The sequence below is a fragment of the Myodes glareolus genome, chromosome 19 (genome assembly GCF_982192425.1).
Source record: "Myodes glareolus chromosome 19, mMyoGla1.1, whole genome shotgun sequence".
In the NCBI taxonomy this organism is placed as follows: Eukaryota; Metazoa; Chordata; class Mammalia; order Rodentia; family Cricetidae; genus Myodes; species Myodes glareolus.
The window spans coordinates 60967004-60986145 of record NC_142044.1 but is presented as its reverse complement, the minus strand read 5'-3'; the positions used below and the strand labels follow the sequence as shown (position 1 = coordinate 60986145).

At 42.0% G+C, this 19142-nt stretch overlaps 1 protein-coding gene across 4 annotated transcripts in view; it reads right to left on the bottom strand.

Moving 5' to 3' along the window:
* Pfkm (phosphofructokinase, muscle) overlaps positions 1-19142 on the bottom strand; it is a 43166-nt gene that overhangs the window by 14222 nt on the left and 9802 nt on the right. For 2 of the 4 annotated variants that reach the window (XM_048444703.3, XM_048444701.3), the window contains one exon: positions 4751-4843. In XM_048444703.3, coding sequence (XP_048300660.1) covers positions 4751-4835 — 85 coding nt within the window. In that variant the 5' untranslated portion in view covers positions 4836-4843. Of the gene's footprint in view, positions 1-4750; positions 4844-9018; positions 9044-9067; positions 9221-19142 lie in introns of those variants that run through there. The other 2 variants (XM_048444706.3, XM_048444704.3) reach the window with 2 other exon arrangements.

Sequence of the window (19142 nt, the reverse complement as noted above, 5' to 3'; positions counted from 1 at the left end):
TTTATGGTCTTGACATTCCTTCTGGAAGAAGGTCCGTATCATTCATGATCCTTAAAGGGGTTTTTAACTCCTCTTGTGCATAAAAATAGTTACAGAGAATCAAGAATCTCTAGGAATTTTGAGGGCTGAGGAACATGATAAGATTTACATTGTGTATCAGAAGGGCTCTGGCAGCAGGGTGACAAGCAGCTGGTTGGGGGGTCACTGGGAAAGGGGGCCTTCTGGCACCCTAGATAAGGCATGAGGAGGTCTCGTTGTAGAGGGGCATGTGGGACAAAGAGATAGTGGACAGAAGACACTCAGAGAACAAAGAAAGGGACTTGGATCCAATAGGCGAGGTGATTAGATTGCACACCCTGAAGAGAGAGGTGCCCCCTTTGGACATAGTAAAGGGTTAAACTGAAGTGCCATTAGCTAGGCATTAACTGGCATGCTTGGTTTGGGAAGGCAGGGGTAGGGGACAACATGTTCACATTAGGATGGGTTGAATTTAAAGTCCTTGTGGAACATGCACACCAACTTGGAAGAGAAAACATATATGATTAGAGAGGCAAAGGACAAGGAGCTGAACTCTCAGAAGTGACTGTGGTTACTAATAAACTAGGAGGAGAGATACAAGAAGAAGCAGGGCTTAGCAATGTCTTAGAAGCCACAGGAACCATTTCAAAAAGTAGGAGCAATTTCAAATGCATCTAACAATGCATCTAAGATAAAGATGGAAAGGTTGGGCTTGTCAGCAGAGGCACCTATGAGCACAGCTTACTCATGACATCACTTAGGCACAGTCCTAAGAAGTCTAAAAGTCTACATTCATATATTTAGTTGGAATGATCTGGAACAACAAACTTCTGCACAGGGAGAAACTTCTCGGAGGCCTGAGGAGACCCAGTGTGTGTGAAGGGAGCATCAGACTCAGGGCAGAGTCCTCAAAACCCCAGGAAAGATGAATAAAGCCTGCTCAAAACAATCCTGCAGATGGGAAACTGCTGCTTATTGCCCAGGCCATTGCACAGCTATGGGGTTCTTTCCTGGGTCTGGAGCTCTGGACTACACGCTGAGAATCTGAGGAAATGAAGAGCTGTCGTTCTGAAATGTCACAGCAGAGGTTTCTTTCTGACCCCAAGCTGAGAAAGGCATGAGGGACACAATTAAAGAAAAATAAATGACCCAAAAGGTCTTCCCTGTTGCTGCGCGATGGTGGCACATGCCTTTAATCCCAGCACTCGGAAGGCAGAAGCAGGCGGATCTCTGTGAGTTCGAGACCAGCCTGGCCTATAAGAGCTAGTACCAGGACAGGCTCCAAAGCTACAGAGAAACCCTGTCTCAAAATACCAAATAAATAAATAAATAAATAAATAAAAAGTCTTTCCTGTTAAACGAGCACTAGTTGGTAGGAATATCCAAATCTTTGGGAAGAGAAACCCCACAGTAAGGAAAGCCAGCTTTCTCCTCTCTCCCTCCTGCTTTCTGATCTCAGCCCTGCCAATCTGCAGAGACCACCTATCCCACTTCTACACTGACTGTTTCCTCATCGTTTTTGGATCCCTTTGTCCTCCTGCATCCTAACCCTAGCTGCCTAAAAACACTGGACTGGGAAGCACAGTTTAAACGCAGAGTCTAACCAACTTCACGGCTTAGCCTAGTCTGGCCCTAGGCCAGTCCTGGCCCGACTTTTCTTAGCTGTTCCATGTTTCCCTAAATGACCCTCTATGAGCAGCTGCATGGCTTATTAGAAGCAAGATGAAGGATAAGATTTCAGGGAGCATGTAAGAGATATTCTGGGGACAAGCAGGAGGGGCTCTGAAGCAGCCAGTGCTGTCTCTGGAGAAGGTCCTTAAGGAGGAAGAGCTGGGTCTTGTGTCTCTATAAGACTAGGTAGAAAATAGAAGCTAATAAAAAAAAACCTGCTATACTGAGGATGACCTTGCATTTCTGATCTTCTTGCCTCCACCTCCCAACTGGGCTTCCAGATGTACACCACCACGAGCAGTAGACGCGGTATCTCATGCACCTAGGCAGGCTCTATACAAACTGAGCTACGTCTTCGACCTGATCACGAGAGTTTGGGAAGGTGGTACTGACAGGTTTCTTCCTGAGCTTTGGAAACGGTAAAAAATTATGACAAATGTTTGTTATATGTGAATTGTACTCTCTAGTGGATGGATACTAAAAAATTATAAACCCTATGATAAGTATCCAGAGAGGTAATAGAATCCCAGTCCTGTACTCCTTTAAAAATAGGATATGTACGCATTTGGAGCCACGGCCTGGAGACAGCCGGCTAGAACAGATGGCTGAGGTCCTTTCCAAGACAGGATATGCCAATGTCAGGAGGCTCAATGAGGTATGGATCAGTGGGGCTGTGGCCTTTTGGGGTTGTAAAAGGAGTACGATTTAGTATTTATTCCATTCAGCCCAACATTCCAGAATTCTTGACTTTTGAGCTCAAGACATCTAATTCATGGTCATATTCCTGTTTCACGATTAACTAATTTTGCTGAGCTCAAAGAACGGCAGCTGTGGCTTCCGTGGGTGTCACAGAGCTCAGTCTTGCTTTACCATGATGCCCACGGCCCCTTGGGAAAAGCAGCATTCCTATTCTTTCCTCCCGGGAGGCCAGCATACTGTCTCTGGGAAGGCTACCACTGTACTGGGACGTCGTCAGCTAGGATCTCTCAGCAGTATTTCAGACTTCTGTTCTGGTTTCTTGTCTCCCTAGAAGGTCATTTTCTATCTCCCTTGATCCCTTCTGACATGCACCTATCAGAAGATAGATTCACATTGTAACTGCCAGAAAGTCCCAGAGGTTTGGGCTCTCTTTTTTCTTCTCCCCTCTCCTGCTCCTCCCCTGCTCCTCCCCATCCCCTTCTCTCAACCCTCTCTTTCCCTCTTCTTTTTAGAGAAGGTCCTTTTCTCTCATTCTTTCCATATGGTCTCGTGGGTTTTTTCAGCGTTTATCTCTTCCTAACTACCCATCTAAGTACATAGGCCACAGGATCACCACTGAGAAGTGTGTTGAAGATCACAGTACTGACATGGAATTCTATCAATAGCGAAACAACAGAAGTTGGGTTAGCGGCATTTCCAACCACCACCAGGGTTCTGTATTCTTAGTCTGATCATTCAGGCCTCAGTGCCATGCCTTCCTCCCTCAGGTTCTTCATGGTTAATTCTGATTTGTTACATATACCATAATTATAATCAATAAATGTGTTTAATTTTGAAAGTTTGATCTTCAACATACACTTTTCAGTGCTGATCCTGTGTCCTCCATACTTAGATGGGTGGGTTAGGAAAAGAAAGAAGCTGAAAAAACCCCATAAGGCCATATGACATTTTAAAATATGCTAATAAAAAATACCATGACCCAGGGTTTGGGGAGATAACTCAGCCAGTCAGCTCAGATCCCAGCACCCATGTAAAGCTGGACACAGTAGCAGGCATCTATAAACCCTGCCTGAAAGTGCTGGAAGTGGAAAGACAGGTGGGTCCTCGGAGCTGGCTGGCCAGTGTGCACCAGCACGCAGCGCATGTTTATATAATCAATGGGAGACCCTCTCTCCAAAATCAATCAATCAATCAATCAATCAATAAGGTAGAGAGACTAAGGAAGGCATCCAGCATTGACCTCTAGTCTACACACACACACACACACACACAGAAATACCATGAGAGCAAATATCATCGTTTTCATAGATGCATCCTCAGCACCTAGCACTCTGTTTGATCACAAAAGGTGCTCATTAATTTGTTTCTTTATTAGCCATCCACTTCCTGAGTGTGTGCTATGGCCAGCCACTCCTCCAGGCACCATATTTGAATAAAAGGATCAGTTTGTTGTTTTTTTTAAAAGCATTTTTCTTGTGAAGTAGTTCCCAATTACTCTCACCAGGATTTACCATATCCAACATGGCCAGTGCACACTGGCTTACTTGTATTCGTGTGCCTGAGGAAGAACCCAGCGATACAAAGAATCTCTCTCAAGAGAAGTCAGCTTCTGCACAATAGGGCTCTGCACAAAGTGAGTGCTTAGTCCTCAGTACTAAGTCACCGAGTACCCTAGGGCCAGAAGCACCAGAGAAAACCTGTTAACTCTTCAAAGAGATTATTCTCTACAGCGTACTATAAGCTCAAATATATGGAAAAATAAAAGTGGGAATTGTTTTGTTCCATCTCTCCCACCTAATCTTTTCCGCATACTTTATTTGATGGCTTCTTAGACTCTATTCAGAGAAAGGTTCTCTGTGTTTCCTACCCCTCCAGCCCTACTGGGTCTGCAGGATTAACTGATGAACTGATGTTCTTTCCATTTGTTAAAAGACCAGAAGGGTGGGAAGCAGGGTGACAGAGCACTGGCTGAAGTTGGTGAGTGCAGACACTCCCCAGGAGAAAAACCCAAGGATCCAGCTGAGTTGCCCAATACCAACTTCAAGTCTCTTCCCTTTCCCAATCTCTCAAGTTCTTGAAATCTATTGCTTTCTCAAAAATCTTATCTCAAATTCTCTCCAATGGTGCTCAAGGACCAATAGCATTAATATACAGAGAAATTGGATAGAAATTCTACGAAAGTTCGGGTCAACAGTAGCAGAGCAAACAATACCTAAGTTCACTTAGAGGTCCGTGTTCGAATTTCTAGGAAAACCCAAGACCCAGTGTGAACCCACATGAGAATAGTTCTAGGGAATACAAACTGAGGGAGTCAAGAAACTCAAGAATCACAGCAACCATGTTTCTGTCCCCTTTCACTTACCTTGGGCATCTCCACCAGAGGTTAACACGGCAATGGCCTTGCCGATCCCCAGCGTTTTGGCTGCATGATGCTCTTCATGGGTCATGATCCACTCTACAATTCAAGACAATGGTCAGTTAAGATGAGATGGATCAAGGTGCCCCTTGCTCAAGAAGTGTCTGTCTTAGACTGGCTAGAGCCACCCAGTTAGACTCTCCCACTAAAGCTGGGCTCTGCAGCCACAGAGCTCTGGAAGTCTTCCAGAGCAGAGCTGCACCCTCTCAGAGTGACAAGCTAAAGTGTCAGAGTAATCTAGACCACGGCTACATAAGTCCTGGCTTATCATTCCCTGCCCCCTCCCACCCCAGTTGGAACCTGTCTTCAAAACAGGCTAAGGTCGAGAGGAAAGGACACTTAACCAGAAAGAAAGGAGGAAGCAAAAGGAAATCTGAGTGCATCCTTTTAATGAAGGAAGGAGGTGCTGCAGAGGGCACAAATCAGGTGAGGTTTAGGTACTGACAGAACCAGCAATGAGGAAGCAAACAGGTGCAGGCTGGCTTCTGGTTCAGAGTAGAGTGAGCAAGGCTGGGTAACAGGGAGCTAGAGCTAAAGTTTGAGGTTATAAAGGAAGGCACATGAGAGCCAGACAAACTAATGACGCCAATCTTAGGAATGGTTATGGTCATTCTACAGTTCTACCCACTCCTCTCAGCCTTTCTAAGCAGCAGCTGAATTCTTTGTCTTTGGGTTTTGCCCCTCACATTATATGCTATCAAATGGAAGGGTAACAAAACTTCTGCTACACACAGATACACACGCACACACACACACACACACACACACACCAATATTGTGAGACCTTTATATAGTCATTTATAGAAGAATATATATATCTTTAAATATGAAATACAAAGCATACTTTTTTTTGGTTTTCTGAGACAGGGCTTCTATGTAGCTTTGGAGCCTGTCTGGAACTAGTTCTTGTAGACCAGGCTGGCCTCAAACTCACAGAGATTTGCCTGCCTCTGCCTCCCGAGTGCTGGGATTAAAGGTGCACACCACCACCGCCAGGCAAGGCATACTTTTATATCCATAAAACACCAATAGGCTCATCACTTCCCATTACCCATTACTAACACCTGTTACTTTAAAATGTGTCACCTGCCTCCCAGAGTCAATACTGCCACTAAACCCTACTATCCTTTCTTTTTCTCTTCCCGCCCGTACCCTCTTTTTTATCCTTGTTGCCTCCTTCTACCTGAGTTGCTGTGGCAATAGTTGAACTTATCTCCCTTAACACATTAGCTTGTATTGCCCTTCTTCCTTTATTAGAAACACAAAATGAACTTTCATGGGAAGGCTGCAGGCCCCTGAGACTTTGGTTGAGGGAGGACTCATAAAGAGGAACAAGGACTTTAAAAGAAGCTTGCTTCTGTCTAGTATCTGGGGAAATTGGGATAGTTGCTTGTAAAGACTAAGTCACAGAAACATACAAACCCACAGATGCCAATAAAATATATGTGGTGAGACAAACATGAAGATAGACACATACAGTTAGAGACAAAGATTAACAAATGCAGTAGAAAATCAGCATTGATAGGTGGAATCAAAACTTCGTGATTTCCATTCCAAGCTCCTATGGCTGAGCCCTGCCTTCAGCATTCTCACTACCCACTACCCGTGGATCCTCTGGTCCACTGCCATCTGACCATTACTTTGCTAGTCCAGACTTTGGTGTCCGAACACAGTGCATCCTTTGGCAGGCTAACCTGTCTCATTCCATCCATCCATCCTTCCATCCATCCATCCATCCATCCATCCACCCATCCATCCACCCATTCAACCAACCAACCACACACACATACATACCTCACTCTATCATTTAAAGCCACACTTCTTTACCCTTATTAACCTATTAAAACTTTACTAGATATCAAAGTCCAGAAAGCCTTCTTTTTGAATCTTCTACAAGTTACATATTATTTGGAAATAATAATTCATTAGCATTCAAATACAACTTTATTGACGTTTTAATTCCTTTTTATACACTAATAAGAGGGCTAGACTAGATGAAGGGTTAGCAAACTACAGCCTGTAGGACAAATCCAGCCATTTTCACTTATCTGTATGGCAACAAACTATGAAGGTCCTTACATTTTAAATGGTTACAAAAATATTTTATGACAGGAAAAAGAACTGAAATTCAAATCCCCATATAGCTGGGTCCTTGCCTGTAGTCCCAGCTATTCCAATCCGATAAAACTCAAAAGTTCAAGACCAACCTGGCAACCTATCACAACCCTGTCTCAGAGAGGGAAAAAGAAAAAGAAAAAGTGTGTCCACGCTCTCCGTGCTCATCTGTGCGCTAACGCTGTGCAGGGTCTACAGTAGACCTGACGGTGTGCAAAGCCCAAAATACCCTGTGTCCTCCTAGTAAAGCTTCCTGATTGCAAACCACTAGACTGTGTTGTTGTTAAATGCACTTTCTCTAACTAGGCTGAAAATTCCTCCAAGGCAGGGAGTATGTTTACTTCTGAAACTACTCCCAGTGCTGGACAGATGACCCAGAAGTTCAGAGCACTGACTGCTCTTCCAAAGCCCTGGGTTCAATTCCCAGCACCCACAAAGCAGCTCACAACTGTCTGTAACTCATCCCCACTGGACACCGTCTTCCAGCCTTCACAAGCATGAGGCACACATGTGGTGCACAGACATCCATTCAGATAAAATGCTTATAAACAAAACAAAAACAACAACACAAAAGAAAACCAGTTCCAATCCCACCCATTGAAGTGTATGCACACAGGGAAGGTCAGTGACACTTGCTGAGAAGCATCAATGAACCAATAGACCACAAATACATGAAGAGTGAGCTTGGGAATGGATAGACCTCCAAATTCTACTCCTAAAGCCTCAGGGCTGGGAATATAACACAGTGTGCAGTATTGGCAAGACCCTTGATTGCAGGCATCACAAGTTAGAAAGAAAGAAAGAAAGAAAGGAAAGAAAGAAGGAAAGAAGGAAGGAAGAAAGTAAGGAAGGAAAGAAGAAAACAGGAAATGGAATCAGTCTAGACGGCCATCAACAGATGAATGGGTACCATAGAAATGTGGTACATATGCATAATGGAATTTTACTCAGCTACAAAAAAACTAAATTATTAAATTTTCAGGAAAATAGATGGATCTGCAAAGAGTAATATTAAGTGAGGTGACCCAAGCTCAGAAAGACAAAATCTGCATGTTCTCTCTCATATGAAAATCCTGTATTGTAAAGTGTACCTGTATATCCAAGAACAGGAGGAAGACTGAGTAAAGCCTAGAACATTAGAAAGGAGACCGAGAGAGTGAGAAAATAGGTAAAGAAGGATGGGAGTCCATGGAACATGAAAAGAGACCGAGAAGTACAAGGAGAGATCAGGGTACAGGGTGGTGGGGAGATAAGGGGAAAGAGAATCTATTAAAACACATTTTGTTATAAAATGCCATAGTGATATCTAATAGCTTTGTGCTACTTCTAAATTAAAAAAAAAAAAACAAAAACACTCAGGCACACCTAGGACTTAGAAAGTGACAGACTGGGAAAACAACATATACCTAGAATGTGACCGTCTCAATTTCTGTTGCTCTTGAGAAAGACTACATGTTTGGAGGAAATAGAAACCCAAAAATTTGGGAAAGAAAGAAATAGACATCTGACTATGCTGATCTTTAAAACTTCAAGTTTTCTCTTCTCTTTTCCAACTGGAGTTCATCACCTGTATGCCTTGATGTCATAGTTTCAGTGGGAGGGGGAGAGAGTTCACCCTACCATGGCTGGGGTGCTGACCTGTAAACAGCAGCTCACCTCCTGAATCTGTATGTCAAGAGGCACAGGAGATAAAAATGCATGCAATTCGTACACCCGCATCCTTTAAGGGTCCACAGTGACACGCATGTGGACAGAGTCACGGATACTAAATATAAATATACAAAATCGTGTGTGTGTGTGTGTGTGTGTGTGTGTAAGCACGCAGGAGGCAGGAACGCAGCATCATAGGTGCACCAATTTGAACTGGATGTGTGCCAGGGGAGGGGTCGGGCAGCCAAGTGCAACACAGCCGAGCACCCCCGCCATGCATCTGGGACCTAAGCTTACAAATGCTGGGAGGTTAACCGAGGGGCTCGGCTTCTTCACGCGTCCCCAGCTCCCATCCCCCTCTCGCCTGCGATTTCGGATGCCTTGTCACGTCTGGCTCTCTGTTCCTTTCTATCCTCCCCACCGACTGTTCCCAGCACGTTCGCTCCCACCTCACTCTTGGCTTCGCCCCTCGCTCTCCACCCAAGGCCTCCCTCTTGCCTGGTAGTTTTAGCTCTCCTCCGCCGCCGCTTTTCTTGCAGATTGTCCTTGGGGAAAGGAGGAGGGGAGTTCGGAGAACGCGGGGAGGAGCCAGGTGGAGGCAGCCGGGGGAGGAGGGAGAGGCTTCCAAACCTCTACTGGCCAAAACTGGCAAGGAGGCTCCGCCTCCCCCTGCTCGCCTCTCCTCTTCCTCCTTCGCTTAAGAACTCTGCTGCTTTTGCAGACTTGCTTCCCAAAGACCGCATCTTTATCTTGGGAGCTCATGAACGTGGTGAGAGATAGAAATTACGTAGTTGCTAATCTTGTTTCCAACTGAGCCAACTTTTCCTTTTCTTGGACGGCATGAGATTCCTTGAATTCAACTATCTCTTGCCACTGTTCAAATTCTCCCCTCCACACTTGACCACCTCCATCAATCTTAACAAACATTTATGCAGAGTCTGTGGGACAGACTCTGTGTTAGACAGATCCCTGCCTTTAAGAAACATCCAACACTGGCATCTTTTATACAATCACCTCAAAACTCCTTCCACATTTGCATCACCTCTCTCAGAGATAATAGGAAGAACCCAGCTTGCATGGTACCAAGAGGAAAAGGCCTCTTTTCAAGTCCACCGCATCAGGGTTGCAGGGTTTTTGGAAGTGAGCGAGCACCTCCTTGAGACTTCATAGTAAGCAGCATGCACTCCGGAAACAATGGCTTGGTGCTCTGAGTACCATGGCATTCCAAGCTCAGATCTCTGCTCTGCTCGCTTTGCTCCACCCTTGCCTTTGCTGCGGTGCTGCCCACAGTCAGCAGCACTCTTGTTTCTCTACTGCCCTTTCTCTTGCTGACTCTTGCCTCTGCCCCGCACATTCTGACTGCCAACAGCAGGAATGCAAGTGAACAAGCAATGAAAATTTTTGACTCAAAATTTATACACTTTTATGTTGCAAATCACACCATCAAGAAAGTAAAAAAGACAACCTATAAAATGGAAGAAAGTATTTGCAAATTATGTATCTGATAAATGTCCAAAATGTAGAGGAAAAGCCCTGAGACCTGCCTGGTGACCCACCTCCTGCCTGCCTTTCTGTATTCCACAAACACACACCAGATCAACGTATCTCTCAACCTGCATCTGAGATGTTTCTCTGTGTAATAGATGGAGAGTAATACAGAGACCCACAATTGTCAAAGCACAGTGAGTAAGAGATCACACCTCCACCCCAGAGGCTCAGGAATCCTTTTCAAAGAAGGGTAAGAAAGAAAGTGAGAGCCAGAGGTGGCGGGGGACTACAAGGAAAATTATCTTCTGGAAGTATTAGGGCACTGCAGATAAGAATCCACAGCAATTTCAACAGCATACACAAAGTCTGTGTGAGCCAAGGCCAGAGCTGGGCAAAAGGAGCCAATGGCAATCATTAGCTGCTGGGAGAGGGACAGTATTTTAGGAGTGTGGCCCCTGATAAGCTGACTCCAGCGGAAGACCACTTCCAAGAATGTTTGAGTAGCACAGATTGGTCTTGAAGGGTTAAAAGGAAAAACAAAAAACAAAAACAAAAAACACGAAGTTGGGTCATTAGGGAAGGTGGACTAGATCTGGGAAAAGTTGGGGGAGGGGTGAATATGATCTCATTGAATTTGTACACATTGTAGGAAACAAACCTCTCAGAGAGAACTAATTTTAAAAATATTTATACATGAAAAACTCTCTTATAGTTCAGTAATAAAAAGACAATAACTTTTTCTGATGGACCCAGATGAAGATAGAGAGACACAGGGAGGAATAAGGAGGGGCTTGGAAAGATCAGGCCTTTTCAACCTGGGAAGGTGAAGAGGACAGTCAGCCGATCATTTCTCCTTCACTTTCTGAATCTATCAGATTTAAAGACTAATATCTGACTCCCAAGTTTTATTTATTAACAGAACAATAAAAATAGGCACTGTATTTGGCACCCAAAGTGGGGCCTTAGATGGCGCCAAGTGGCAGAGCTACCACCACTGACTTCACCTCATACTTCAAACTCGTCCAGAAAGTTGTGGACCTTTCTCATAAGACCTAAGTGCACTTTAAAAGATGTGCTTAATGGGCTGGAGAGATGGCTCAGACGTTAAGAGCACTGCTCCTGGGTTCAATTCCCAGCAACCACATGGTGGCTCACAACCATCTGTAATGAGATCTGGTGCCCTCTTCTGGCCCATAGGCAGGCAAACCACTGTATAGTTAATAAATAAACAAATCTTTTTAAAAAAAAAAAAAAAGATATGCTTAATAGTCAGAAAGGGGTAATAAAGACCCTTAGAGATAGATTATACAATGCTCTATTAACTTAAAATGTTCTGAATGTTGCTGGGCAGTGATGGCGCACATCTTTAATCCCAGCACTAAGGAGGCACAGGCAGGTGGATCTCTGTGAATTTGAGGCCAGTTGGTTTACAGAGTGCATTCCAGGACAGGTTCCAAAGCTACACAGAGAAACTCTGTCTCAAAAAATAATTTTTGAATGCTAATGAAAAAGGAATAACAGTTGTTTTAGAGACATTGGATAGTAGAAAAAAACTGCTGAATTAAACAGCCTATATACTTAATAGATGTGTTAACCTCAGAATGGAAACCAGGAAATGTGTTACACTGGGAAGAGGTTTTGCTTTTGTTCCCACAGGAGAAGAAAAACTATGGATGTCATCAAGATTGATAAAATTAGATTCAAACAGGAGAGAACTCTTGATTAGAAGAGGTGACAGTTCATCAAATAGCATGGCAAATCTGTCTAAATTAACTTATACAGCTAACAAATATCTTTCATTTGATAAGACATAACCTTCCAAAAAGGGAAACTCCCCAAAATTAGGGTTTGAGAAGGGTTTTGTTTTTGTCTTTCCAGGAGAATAAATGCATCCAACTAAATAATATGAAAATCACTGGGCAAAGAAGATATCTGAAGAAGAAAATGTCCCAAGAAAAAAGTAAATTGGTTTAATGGCATAACACATTTCCAACAAGATAAAATTTCATAAATCTTCCCAAATGTTTATGTCTGATGTTATCTATAGATTTATAATGCAAATGGTCTTTTTGTAGTCATAGATCCATTAAAAATTAAAGCTGGCTTTGGAATTGGAGCATGATTCTTTCTTTCTCTAAACACAAGCATGCATATTAAAGGAAAATCCAAAATCTCTGTTTCATGTAAGAAGAGCTACCTGATATGGGAAAAAGACAAATAAAATTAAGTGATTATTCTATTGTCACTAATCTCATAATCCTTTGGTTTTATTTTGACTCTTCAAAACTTTTCTCTTTTTTCATAAGTTTTGAAAAGATTTATTATGTATTCAGTGTTCTGCCTGTATTTATGCCTACACACCAGAAGAGGGCACTAGATCTCATTACAGATAGTTGGAAGACACCATGTGGTTGCTGAGACTTGAACTCAGGACCTCTGGAAGAGTAGCCAGTGCTCTTAACCTCTGAGTCATCTCTCCAGCCTAAAACTTCTTTTTTTTTTTTTTTCGAGGCAGGCTTTCTCTGTAGTTTTGGAGTCTGTCCTGGAACTAGCTCTTGTAGGCCAGGCTGGCCTTAAACTCACAGCAATCTGCCTGCTTCTGCCTCCCGAGTGCTAGGATTAAAGGTGCGCACCACTACTGCCCAGCTATAAAGCTTTTCTTAAAATACAAATATTATCTAAAAATTTGTAAGATTAACATATATATATATATATTTCTGTTGTGATACTGATGGTCATATAAAATACTAACTAATTCTAGAGCTAGGCTTCATCTAGCTCCCTCTACATTATTTTGGGCTTGAATCTGAAACAGGTAGTAAGGAACAAAGTTTATGTACCCCAGGTATCTTTAGTAGATTGTGGTCCTTTAATCTCTCTGAGATCTGTTGCATATGGCATTTAAATGTTCGAGTTTTCTACAGTGACCATGACCATTCTTAACAACAACCTTTTAAGTCTCTAAAAGGATGATGGGGCCCACAATGACAATTCCACCTGGATTGTGACAGCAGCACTAAACTGACAAATACTACCCAAAGATAAGCTTTGGACTACAGTCTGTTCAGACAATTCCAAGGAAGTCAGCTAAGATGGTCCAGACATAGGCTACCCCAGCCAGGACTTCAGATAAGTCTTCAATTTTCCTATCACACCAAGACTGGACAACAGTTAGTTCTCCCAGGACATCATCTTTATCTCGATTTTTCAGATAAAGATGCCATTACCCTCAGACAGCAAGAAGTAATTTTAAGAACATGATGCCCACATTCCCAAAAGATGGGGCAGGTGTTTTTTGATCATTCAGTGGATGTTTGTCATTGTTTTGGGGGGTTGGTTACAAGTTGTTATTGGTCACAGTCAAGGAGGAAACAAAGCAAAGGTGATTAGATTCAGGGATCTTGTTCTGAAAAGAGAAAGGGGGTATAGAAATGATAGGATAAGAGGGTAGATTATTGAGTCTACTTTTAAACTATCAAAGCAACTTCTAGTCTCAAATATTTTACATTGGTATGAATATTTGTATATTTATACAAATTTAAGGTTATTTTTATTATATTGTATATATGTTTCTATTTTTGTTTACAATATTGTACCTATGTAGCTCATTTAAAAATGTAAAGTTTTAGTCTTTGAAAACTATTTAGGATAATAAAGAAAGACAGGTTAGTAGTTAGTTATCTATAATAGTCAAACTTATATTAGGTATGTTTTCAAGGTCCAACAGAGATATTTTAAATAGATATATGATCATCAAACATTTCAGAGACCTACAGAATATGGCATTTAAAATATATTAATAACATAAGGCTTTTTATGACAGTGAGACACATCTGTTCCTGGCAGTACCAGTTTACTTCAAAAAAGGATGATAGACATCTAAGAACCTCTATATGGAGTTTGCTTTTACTGTGGCAAAGTTAGTCACTGGGTAAAAACCTGTCCTTGCCTCAACTGCTAACAGTATGCTGTCCAAATTGGACAAGTTGGACACAAAAGAAGAAAATGGCTGAACTTTGCCAAGACAAGGTAGAATAGTCCTTCAAAATTTCCTGCTTCACAAAAAGGTCTGTCAGATATACTAGACCTGTATGCTGAAGATAGATGCCCCAATGTTGCAGAGGAACTTTGGGTAACTGTCTAGACAGCCAGATGTCTCTATTGTTTCTATAGTTTTGAAAGTTGTTTGCTCTGAACTTCCTATTTATTCAGGTAATAGTATATCATTCTGGGATCTCTGATGGGGTTGAAGACTAGATAGTTATGGTTACAGTTTTCCTTAGTTATGATAGAAAGTAGATTAGGTACAAAACTTTGGACTTACAAAGAGAGGATAGATAATGGAGTATTTTCTCTGAATTTGTCAAATACAAATGGACTAGACATCTTGAATGTAAATCTTATTTGATATTTATTCTTACTATATTTAGTTTCACTTTGTTAAAGTTAAAACCTTTCTTTTTATTTAGGTAATACCTGATAATTGTTCTTATTGTATATAGTTTACTATGTTAGAGTTAAAACCTTTGCTTTTTATTTAGACAAAAGGGGGGAAATGTTGTGGGATATTGGTTTATATTATCGCTCCAAGACTGCCAATGGACTTAAACCTTGATTCAGAGGGCAGAGTTCACATTAAACTGGCCAGAATAAACCATAGAGTTTTCTGGTGTACCCAGATGAAGAATGGAGAGACACTGGGAGGAATAAAGAGGGGCTTGGAAAGATTCATGGGCCTTTTCAATCTGGGAAGGTGGAAAGGATAGTTAGCTGATCATTTCTCCATTGCTCTGTGGATCTATCAGGTTTATACCATAATATCTGACTCCTGAGCTTTATTTATTCACAGGGTAATAAAAGTAGCCACTATACTGCAAGGCCACACTGAACATTAGTGAGCATAATTTATTGTTGGCAGAATGCACTTTAAAGACAGTTTAGCAGTTTCCTGAACAAGTAAATTAGTGTTTGTCAGAGACATGACCATCACATTCCTATTTTACATAAACAAGTTACATTATGCTTACACAGAAGAAAACTGCACATGCATATGTACAGAAGCTTTATTCATGGTTGTCCCAAATTAGAAGCAACCAAGACATCTCTCAAGAGGTAAACAGATAAAGAAAGAATGATGCATTGATATAACCAAGTATTATTCAACAATACAAGAAACTGAATTACCAAGTCATGAAATGACATGGACGAACCTTAAATGCATCTTTCTCAGCAAATCAGGCAATCTGAAAAGGCTAAATACAATAATGCTATATAAGATTCCAGCTTTTTGACATTCTGGAAAAGGCAGAATTATGAAGATAAAAGATCAGTGGTTACTTGGCGCTTGAAATAGAGGGGCAAGGAATATATAGATCATAGGGGATCTTAATGGAGGTGAAATTCTTCAGTAATGTTGTAATGGTGGGCCTATGTATGGCATTATGCATTTGTCAAAACTTGTAGTACTACGTAATGTGAAGTACTGACTTCAGTTAATAATAGTGTATCAATATTGACTCATCAATTGCAACAAGTGCACTATACCCATGCAAGATGCTGAAAATGGAGAAAACTGAACATGATACAACTCTGTTTTATATAATTTTTAAAAAGAACCTTTTTGCTTTGGGATTTTTATTTATTAGACTTGTGATATAACTGAATAAATCTGTAACCCCATAACGCCTGTAATTTATCAAATTCCTATGACATAAAAATGTTGGTTGAAAGAAAACAAAGTGAAAAAATAATGAGAATAGTAAATATTTGATATTATTCCTTCAGTACTGCTTAGGGGAGAGGCACCAGTGAATACAAACACCTGGCATTAGAGAAAGAGGATGCGACCACACACAGACAGCTCATGACAATGGCTTTTCCTGCCTTCTCATTTTAAACTCCCCAAACGAACATTTTCCTTCTTCCAAATTTTTTCATCAGACAACTTTTACATTCAAAATATGATTTTCAATGAATATCAACAATTTGGATGAGGCGCTTTAGTTAGCTATTCTTGATTTACTTAGTGAATCAAAGTTTGAATTCATAAATTGTTGGTGGACTGGCGATGGAGACAATGTTTGGATCTAAGTAGTTCTAGAAATTATGGTGTATCTTCTAGCTCCTTCTGACTGGAGCTGAGAAACATCCCTGAGAGCAGAATATTGGTGAATGGAACCCACAGGCTGAAATGTGAAGACAAAAGAAGGCATCTCAACATCGGTATACAAGTTAGAGTCCCTAAAGAGCGTGACAGATGGGTCAAAAAAGGAATGCAGAAAGCTAGATGACGCCTCAAATTCTTGAGAAAACTAAGTTCATTTTCACTGTTGGAATAGTGTGATGCAGCTACAAAAGTATGCCCTTCTTCCAAAGAGAAAGCTGAAGTCTTGATTGGCACTGGAGAGGAGGCTGGGGACTCTGGATTTGTTTGTCTCAATGACCGAAGTACAAGAATTGGACATGACACTGCTTAAAAACTTGGTTTGGGACAAAGTATACTTCAGGTTTCTTCAACTTTGGAAATTGGTAATTCTAATTTAGGGCTTAGGGTAGTGGGCCCTAGCAGAAAAAAGGGGGGGTATTGAATATAAAGACTGAATGTGTTGAATGTATAGGAATATAGCCAGAACACTCCAGATAATAAGGTTATAGTCTGTCATCCCTCAACCTTTCAATACCACATAGTCTTCCTGTATTTAGTATTCAGGGAAAGTTAACATATACAGAGAATGGCCAAATAATATCTTACTTTATGCCATACTCCAGTACCCAGAAATGAAAGACCTATTCTTATTTTATTTTGCATGTTTGCATATATGATGGGCATATGTTCACATGCATGTGTTCATGTATGTGCAGGTATACATGTGTGTATATTCATGTGGAGGCCAAAGGTTGACGTCAGATTGCTCAATTGTTCTCCACTTTATTTATTGAGGAAGGGCCTCTCACTGTACCCAGTTTGCTGATTCAGCTAATCTTGCTAGCCAGCTTACCCTGGGGATCTAGTCTCTGCCTCCTAAAATCTGAGATTACAGGAGGGTCACTGCACCCAGTTTCATGCATGTGTTGGGGACATGAACTCTGGCTCACGTTTCATGGTAAGTGTTTGATCCTCTGAGACACTTGCTCAGCCCACAAAGGGCTGCTTTTTATGCTGATCCTTAGGGCATAGGAAGACATTCCAAAGGTTCTGTTAAAGTTCTCAGAGCGCTTCAAGATTCAGCCAGCTACTGGGCATAATGACAAAGTAGACAGGAGAATTAAAAACCAAGAGAAGAGGTTCTAAAAGATAGAAGTGTAGGATGTTTAGAAAATTCTCTGATAGTCGGATGGTGGTGGCACACGTCTTTAATCCCAGCACTTGGGAGACAGAGGCAGGTGGATCTCTGTGAGTTCGAGTTCAGCCTGGTCTACAAGAGCTAGTTCCAGGACAGCCAGTAACCAGGCCTGTTACACAGAGAAGTTTTCCTTGGTGTCCCTAAGTACAAACAAAGAGACTTTTCTTTTAACATAGAAGGCAAAGACTACAATCTGAGTTGGATCTCTGAAACCCACACCGTGAAAGTAGAAAACCAAGGTCCACAAGTAGGAATTCGGTCTCCACCACAGCAAGTGTGTGCTTGCATGCAAATGTTTGTTGTTTTTGTTTTTGATCTATAGGAAAGCTAGAAACTTGGGTAGGCTCCAAAGCGACAGAGAAACCCTGACTCAAAAAAACAAAAAGAAAAAAGAAAATAAAGTTCTCTGGTAAGTAGAAGTCGGAGCACTTAGGTGAAGAAGCTGAGGTCCTCCAGATTAGCTGGCTCCTGCGCTCTGCCTGATGTGGTAGATAAATGAAAACGTGCAGAGCTTTGAGGAACAGCCTCCAAACCAGGAACAACTCCACAGCACTGGAAAGCAAGAGCAAGAGAGGTGGGGTGGGAGTAACAGTGAGAATAGCTGAAGTGGGGAGAGCCAAGCTATAGGACACTGGTTGGGGGGCAGCTTTTGGGGAACAGCAAATAGCAAATGCGGAGTCTGAGGACTAGCAGATTGCCTTAGGACTAGAGCGAATTCTAAACAGACTGCAGTGGCTTGGTGAGTTGATGCGAGACACTCTAACAAGGAGAGTTGAGGAGTAAAGGCTGCGAGTTCTATGGAGACAGATACCAGGTGCAGACACAAACCATTCTCTACCCGAGACTCGTGGCTCGAAGGGTGGAAGAGCGAGCCTCGGAGGCAGAGGAGCCCCTACCAGTCATAAATACTGAAATTTCTGGCACAGGACACTTGTCTGTCTACTCCATCTCACTTAGAACAAGCAGGTAGGACTGTTCCATGTGCTCTGTGTGGTTTGAGACAACAGTTCTTCGCTTGCCTGGCAGAATGACCATCATATGGAAAGAAGTTGGAAGTGCAAGCTCTTGGGTCTTGCCTGGGATTACTAAATTGGAAATTTGGGGGTGGTATACGGTGCATTTTAACAACCCCTCTAGGTAACTCTGACCCAAGCTATTAAAAGCTGTGGCATATGACAGTCATTGTATGTGTGGTCTGATGGTGGCCAAAATAAAATGCAATGTATGGTTGTGTTTATATAGAGGACCTTTTCTATTAACCAATTAAAGAAATATTTCACACTGCTATTCTTTTTGTTTTGTTTTTGTTTTTCGAGACAGGGTTTCTCTGTGTAGCCTTGGTTGTCCTGAAACTCACTCTGAAGATCAGGTTGACTTCGAACTCACAGAGGTCCACCTTCCTCTACCTCTTGAGTGATGGGATTAAAGGCGTGTGCCACCACAGCCCAGCTTATAGTTTATCTCCCCCCCCCAACACTGCTATTCTTATCTCTGCATATTTGCCTGGAAGAAGAACATGTAATGCTATTTGTGCCACCCAATGATCTTCCTAATTGAGACAATGTTGAAAGAGATAGTTTTGTCAACTTAACATAAGCTACAGTCATAGCCAAGCAGTAGTGGGGCAAGCCTTACAGATCCCAGGCAGATCTCTGTAAACTTGAGGCCAGCCTGGTTTTACAGAGTGAGTTCCAGGACAGCCAGGGTGACACAGAGAAACCCTGCCTTTAAAAAAAACAAAA